The 7,651-nt window shown below is 47.6% G+C and overlaps 2 protein-coding genes across 2 annotated transcripts; one reads left to right on the top strand and one right to left on the bottom strand.

Moving 5' to 3' along the window:
• The first annotated feature begins 306 nt into the window (after window positions 1–306).
• Window positions 307–3,223, top strand: LOC125550664 (serine/threonine-protein kinase SAPK10). Its single transcript, XM_048713708.2, has 8 exons — window positions 307–868; window positions 965–1,141; window positions 1,255–1,308; window positions 1,392–1,484; window positions 1,681–1,773; window positions 2,241–2,345; window positions 2,422–2,520; window positions 2,610–3,223. Exons 1-8 carry the CDS (start codon window positions 692–694, stop codon window positions 2,895–2,897), a joined length of 1,086 nt encoding a protein of 361 aa, XP_048569665.1. The 5' UTR covers window positions 307–691; the 3' UTR covers window positions 2,898–3,223.
• A 586-nt stretch (window positions 3,224–3,809) lies between these two features.
• On the bottom strand, window positions 3,810–6,378 carry LOC125527098 (serpin-ZX). Its single transcript, XM_048691674.2, has 2 exons — window positions 5,876–6,378; window positions 3,810–4,793 (listed from the first exon to the last, which is right to left on the bottom strand). Exons 1-2 carry the CDS (start codon window positions 6,290–6,292, stop codon window positions 4,011–4,013), a joined length of 1,200 nt encoding a protein of 399 aa, XP_048547631.2. The 5' UTR covers window positions 6,293–6,378; the 3' UTR covers window positions 3,810–4,010.
• Between the last annotated feature and the right edge of the window lie 1,273 nt (window positions 6,379–7,651).

Raw genomic sequence — 7,651 nt, 5'->3', positions numbered from 1 at the left:
GCCTTCCAGCCACCCCTCCAGATATTTTCAGCCTCCCCCACCACCCTACGCCTACGCCCACGCCCACGCCCACGCCACCGTCCTACAACAGACACCGACATCCCGGTCCCGCCCGTACCTCACCGCGCCGGGTCTGCACGTCATTGACCGACGCCGCTTACGTGCACACCACCGGCGCCCTCCCGTGACAAGGCCGACGCGCGGGGCCCAGCGCCCACTGGCCCACACGTCGGTTAGCGGGGGGCTGGGCTGGGCTAGGCTAGGAGGACGCGACACGCCCCCCGCCCGTCTTCCCCACCGGACTGGAACTGGATAGTTCGCCTGCGAAGCAGAGCGGAGAGAAAAATATTTTAAAGATCGAGCGATCACGCAGAGCGACAGGGAGGAGAAGAAACCAGAGCGCGGCGATTTTATTAATAGAGAAATAAAGGCTGCCGGCGGGGCGTGGGCGCGGGGTGAAAAGCGCGAGGCGATAGAGAGAGATCACGAGGTGGGTTTTCTCCTCCGCCCAATCCAGTCCACCACCCCGGAGCTGGAGCTCATCATCATCAGCTAACTAAACTAAAGGGGAGAAGGCAAGGTGTGTGTGTCTCTCTCTCTTGGATCGCGGGGTCACGGGAGGAGCGAGCTCGGTTGCTTTGCTCCCGGCGCCGGCGGTGGGTGGAAGGGAAGGGGAGAGGGGAGGGAGGGGATGGACCGGGCGGCGCTGACGGTGGGGCCGGGCATGGACATGCCCATAATGCACGACGGCGACCGCTACGAGCTCGTCAAGGACATCGGCTCCGGCAACTTCGGCGTCGCGCGCCTCATGCGCAACCGCGCCGACGGCCAGCTCGTCGCCGTCAAGTACATCGAGCGAGGGGAGAAGGTACTCCTACTACTTCTACTACCAGAGCATCGCTAGTTCTTCGTCTCCCTGCGCGGGACGGAATCAGAGCTGAAGAGCTTGCGTTCGTGTAAGCAGATTGACGAGAACGTGCAGCGGGAGATCATCAACCACCGGTCGCTGCGCCACCCCAACATCATCCGCTTCAAGGAGGTCATCCTCACGCCCACGCACCTCGCCATCGTCATGGAGTACGCCTCCGGCGGGGAGCTCTTCGAGCGCATCTGCAACGCCGGCAGGTTCAGCGAGGACGAGGTCCGCCCATCACCCTCCCCCTTCCTTCCTTCGCCATGACGTTCTCCGTTTCTCATACGTGGACTACTAGTGATCGATCACTGTACTAACCGCCCAAGCCTCTGACTTTTCAGGCGCGTTTCTTCTTCCAGCAGCTGCTCTCAGGAGTCAGCTACTGCCACTCCATGGTACTCTTTCCTTTTCGGGCGATTCCACAGTTTGTTAGGCTGTTACGGTAGCTACGACTGAAATGGTTTCGTCTTTTGTTAAGCAAGTATGCCATCGTGACTTGAAGCTGGAGAACACGCTGCTGGACGGGAGCACGGCTCCTCGCCTCAAGATATGCGACTTTGGCTATTCCAAGGTACATAACTTACTAAAACAAGATACTTGCTTCACTGTCGCGCAGGCTTTCAGTTTTCAGCAATCAACATAGTATTTACTCTGCTTACATGCCAGAATGGGGTTTATGCTCTGCTTGCCATCCTAGTAGTTTTTGTGTCCTAGTGTATCGACCTGTTATTCTACTCATTCCTCATTCCTGTTTCGTGTATTTGCAGTCGTCGGTTCTTCATTCGCAACCAAAATCTACGGTTGGAACACCGGCGTACATTGCTCCGGAGGTTCTTCTCAAGAAGGAATATGATGGAAAGGTATGCATACCAGGGTTTAAAATTTCAACGAAATTTCATTGAAAATTTCGCATATTTCGGCGGGGTATGAAATACTTATAGCCCTGAAATTTCGAGTCCAGTTCAAATTAAAAAATTAAATTAGGTTAAAATTCATTAAATTTGAAAATTCAAAATGCCAAATAATTTCTGAAATACGCGGAATTTCCAAAATTCCGCATATCTCGGTGACGTCCGAATTTTTTTGTTTCTGAAACTAAAGGCCTTGAAGCATACATATTGCTGCTCCATGTTAATATTACTTTTCATGATATCCTGATCCTGTTGTTTTGTGTAATGTTCATGCCCATTTTTCTCCAACCATATTTGCATTGTGAAGATTTCCATTCGTGAGATGCATGATGTATAATCCCATGGTACTACTAGACTCTGCGATGTGTCATCTCAAGCTACCTGCCACTAATCCTTTGTTCTTCGATGAAATGAAGATTGCGGATGTGTGGTCCTGTGGAGTGACGCTCTATGTTATGCTAGTTGGTGCATATCCCTTTGAGGATCCTGATGAGCCCAAGAATTTTAGGAAGACAATTCAGGTTCCCATTCTTATAGCTATCTTAATCTCTTGACCATCTCTGTTCTGATCACAAACTAATGAGCTTGCTTTGCCAGAGGATATTGAGTGTGCAGTACTCGATTCCAGATTACGTGCACATATCTTCCGAGTGTCGAGATCTTATCGCCAAGATTTTCGTTGGCAACCCAGCTACCGTGAGTAGTACTTATATCTACTAACCATGTAGTGTTTGAGTCACTAGATTGTTGCGTGCAGTTTATTTTAAGGTTGATAACTTTTGCAGAGAATCACAATCCCTGAGATAAGAAACCATCCGTGGTTCTTGAAGAACCTCCCAGCTGACCTGGTGGACGACAGCACCATGAGCAGCCAGTATGAGGAGCCTGAACAGCCGATGCAGAGCATGGACGAGATCATGCAGATCCTGGCGGAGGCCACCATCCCGGCGGCTGGTTCTCGGATCAACCAGTTCCTGAACGACGGTCTCGACCTTGACGACGACATGGACGACCTTGATTCAGACGCCGACCTCGACGTCGAAAGCAGCGGGGAGATAGTGTATGCTATGTGACGGTGCAAAACCTCTCGACGAAGCAGTTCTTCTATAAGTTGACCGTAAGATGCCAAGCTACTCGAGACTCTCAGAAGGGATAGGGTACCGCGGTGCTTGATAGCCCGCCCACAAATGTTACTTTGTTGTACTAGTTGGTCTCTGTACTTCCAATGTTGTAGTACAACGGTTTGGCCTTTTGGATGTGACCTTGTGTTGCTCCAATGCTGTGTTGACTATCTCTGCTGATTTGAGAACTGGTAGATCATCTGTAACCCGTGTCATCACATCATCTTTGTACCATGTATATGTGTTGTAGGCAAATAAGAGACACTACAGCTTGATCAGTTTCGTTTCGACCTTTCAGTTCAGATGAGTTTGTGTGTTTCTGCATTGTGGTTCTTGCTACGATTCAGTGTATCCATTTACGTGCAGGGCTCCAGGTGTTGAGATATGCACTCGGTTCAGATAAGAGACTCTCATATTATTGAGCAATTTGAGTTGTGCATATTAATATCAGATTTCAGCATATCGTGGGCTCATCTTACCTGTTGAGAAGTTCAGGAGTCAATAAATTATGAACCATTGTGGAATCTTTCTGTCTGTGAAATTCAGGAGTCAATACTCGAGACACTCAGAAGGGACAGGGTTTAAAATTTCAGCATATCGTGGACTGACAACGATAGGGCCACGGAGGACAACGTCGCTCTCGGCGCCTGATCAACCAAACTCACTCGTCTAACAATCCAGATTAACAAAATAATCCAGATCATTCTCGCAAATTATGCAAAGACCATGGCTCATACTTCGCTAAGAAGCATTTGGCCAGCATGGGCATCTCATGCATCAAGCAACTGAAAGCACAAAACTCCACAGCAATCCTGGATTATTGTCACTAACTCACCACAACCTCCATCTCATGCATCAAGCAACTGAAAGCACAAAACTCCACAGCAATCCTGGATTATTGTCACTAACTCACCACAACCTCCATACATCAAGCAAGCCATTATTCGAAAACAAAAAACATCCACCGGATTTATTGCACAGGCAGCATGATCTAAAGTTGAAACCCCCTCCACTCACATGTGATAGTTGTGGTCACTGCCAATGCAGCGATCCAGAGCAAACACATCATGGAGACACCAAGGGATTGAACACATGACCGACGAATAGCACCACGCCTGTGAGGTCTTCTCGGATAAGGAAGAGGAAAGGGTGATCCGCGACGAAATCCACCTTCACGGGCTCTACTGGCAGTGACCTAAGTGTGACCACAGAAGCAGTTGCCGCGGCAGCCTCGGTGCCTTCTTCGTTCACCTCGACAAACGACTTGTGGAAAACGGACGAGACGTATAAGCCCGCCGATGAATCCACCATCTCCGAAAGATCAGCCTCTGCGCTGAACGGCAGCTGGAGACCCAAACCTTTGAGCATATCAGACGCTTCAAATCCAAATGATATCTTGAACTTCGGAAGCTTGAACTGCCCGACAGGAACCTTCTGCATTGGGATATGGTTCTCCAAGAACTCTGGTTCGGTGCTCAACTTGTTGGCCAAGTTCCAGAGACCATCCTGTGCTTCTGGAAGAAGAATGTACATGGAGAACTGCCTCTTGTCCTCGCCTTGCTGGTAAGGAAGCTTCAGTACCTTCAAGCTGTCAGAACACGAAATGTATTGCTTCTTTGTACTGGACATGAATGGTGTTTGAACTGAGCTCCCATCAAGGAGGTGGAACTTCTCATCTTTTGTCTTGGACGCGTCAAACTTCTCAGTCCAGGCTCCTTTGAAATAAAGGGCATTACCAAGAACCAGTCTAGTGGTATTGTCAACAGACCCTGCAGGGAGGATCTCTTTGATGAGACCTGTTGTGATTTTCTCTACCCAGGAGTTCACCTGACCAGCAACTTCAGCAGCCTGGACCATTGCAAAATACATCAATACTTAGAACAACTGAAAAATCATACTAATGCTCATTTAAAGTTGCTCGAAATGTATACTCATTTAAATGGTCATCACACCAACTAGGAGCGACATTGTGCAATACCACTACTGATTTTTTGACAATTCTAATCCAGTAATCTTTAGTTTATTTTTGTACATTATCTTAGAAACAAAATCCCCATGAAGGTAATAAATGAAAACGACAAAAAGACCCTGAAAACGCTTAAATACAGGCCAACGAATTTGGAATGCCCTGGGCATTCCTATTGATCTAACATACATACTACACTCAAGAGCCTAAAAATGTCAATATCAACAAATTCCGCAGGCTTCAAATCACTAGATAGCACACTATGAAAATTGCACTTCTAAAAAGGAGTATATTTCATCTCAAAAGTAACGGACTAGCTATGCCAAAACCGCACTAATGCAAGTTCCAGTGTGTAAATTATCTGTACAAAGGGGAAATCTAAAGAGCAAGTTAGCAACATGACACCATAAAAAGTAATACTTCCAAAGTTCCATCAATTTCTACTGTTTAGTAAACACCTATACTTCAATGATTAAATTGAGCTCTTTTGGCACGGCATCAGTAGTTCATCACATTTTAAAGCTTGATAAGGAAATAATTTGCACAGGCCTGAACGCTTAGCAGTAGAACATTCAGTCGAATTTATTGCATTTACCAAAACAGCCGAAAGACAAGAGGCTTCAGCAATGCTCTTCTATAGCTACCTATACGTATATGTAGCAACTCCATACAACAGTACCAAAGCTCCTGGTGTTCAACAAAACAGTATGGAAACCACTAAATTACAAATCTAGAATGGTTAAAAGACCTAGCGAAATACCACCCCATATCCATATCTACATCACACCTGCACAAAACAACCACTTTCGGAGAAAGAATGACACGGCGAACTGTAAAGACACGAGTAGATGAACTACCAGCTAGTGATGTGCACAAATAATGAGCAAATCTGTACTGTGTATTTTTTTCTGGTGAAGGATCTTGCCGTCGTTGCAAGAACTAGCTAGACAAGGAAGGGGATCACCTTAGTTTGGAAGTCCACGGACTGCGTCTCGGCCTTGTACTTGCCCACGGCGAGATCCTTGAAGGAAGGCTTGAGCTTGAGCGACGCGTCGACGAAGACGCCGTTGGCGAAGGCGACCCGCGGGCCGCCGGCGCCCGACGCGTCGGCGAGCACGACCTGAACCACCTGCTCGGCGAGCGCGTGGAGGTCCTCGGACCCGCCTTTCTCCGCGGACCCGAGCGCGGCGGCGAGCTGGTCGCGGGTGGCGCCGCCGGCGCCGGCCGCGACGAGGCTAAGCGCGACGTGGAGCGAGAGCGGGGAGAAGGCGGCGTTGCCGGCGGAGCCCTTGGCGTGGGAGGGCGAGGAGATGGCGGAGGCTAGGCGGAGGGCGAAGCGGGTCTGGTGCCCGATGGAGAGGCGGATGTCGGTGGTCGCCATGGCCGGGTGGTTGCTCGTCGGACTTTGGGTGGACTGGAGAGGGAAGTGGGATGGACGGGAGGTGCGATTTTCGAGGGTTTCAGGGTTCTCACTGGTTATGTAGCGGGTGCCTGATCAGAGTTTTTTTTTAAAGCAAAAATATCGAAGGGTGCCTGAAACAGAGTTGGCATTATTTTCGCGGTGAATGGGGTGTTCGTGGTAAAAAAAGGAGGGGCAACGTGTGCGGTCTCACAGGGTATCGTGTGCCCGTGTGCGTGCGTGACCACGTGTGCGGTCTCCCACGTATTTTTTTGGAAATAAAAGAAAGTAGACCATTTGTCTACCTTTTTTTTTTTGAAGTTAGACCATTTGTCTACCTTATTACGTACTCCCTCTGTCTTATAATATAATGTAGGAGTGTTTTTCATATTAGTGTAGTATCAAAAACACTTTCATATTATGGGACGAAGGGAGTATTTTTAACACGATACAGACCCTCGTATATACGCATATACACTCACATTTATGAGTACATGCACACACATGTCAATCATATGAGCATCTTCGAGAGATTAAGCCGACACATCATATTGAAATTGACCAAATCACCACATATGCCTTTATAGTCAACGAGAACGTCTTCTCTCACTAAACGCACGTTACCGATAGGCCTGGAATAAATTCAAGAAAATGTGAGCACAAATATCAAGTTTAGGACTTGAAGCCTGATATACAACTATCTACACTTAGCATTCCAAAACAGGCCTGAGCCACTAGCCAATCTATGGTTGAAGGGTTGTATTATGTGTGATTTATAACAGGTGATTTGTATTGACAAATCATGTGAGATATACCCCTAAGAAGTCAGTTCTATTTTTGCGGTTGACCTAAGAAGTTGTTTGTGATGATGTTCACACAATTTCAATAATTATAAGTTTTCCAGGCCGCACAAAATATTTAAGAATGCATAAAAACAAAAAATGATAAAGGAACGGAGGTTCATAGGTTCTTAATTGCACGAAATATTTGAAACATATACCGTGACTGCGGAAAAAAGAGTAATTAATCATCACCGATCTACTTCTTAGCGGCACGCTTGCTAGTCTTGTGGCTACTGTGGCACGGCCCTTTATCATCCTCTGTGAGTCACAAGAATGAGACACGTCTGCATGACAATGATCTATATGTACGTGGCATAGCTTTTTTAGGCGTCCTTGGTTGTGTACATGACGTGCTCTAGACTCATTTTCTTCCCAAATCGAGTGCCGACGACGCTTGTCAATGTCATCCTTCATGCCCCTTAGACCATGAGAGTATCATAGTCACTCTTACTGTCCGATGGACTTTGGGGTTGCTCAAATGTCACCTGTAACATGGTTG

Source organism: Triticum urartu, chromosome 4A, assembly GCF_056163025.1.
Source record: "Triticum urartu cultivar PI428250 chromosome 4A, HENAU_Tu73, whole genome shotgun sequence".
Taxonomy (NCBI): Eukaryota; Viridiplantae; Streptophyta; class Magnoliopsida; order Poales; family Poaceae; genus Triticum; species Triticum urartu.
Note: the sequence above shows the minus strand (reverse complement) of the source record. Positions and strands in the feature narration are given on the sequence as shown.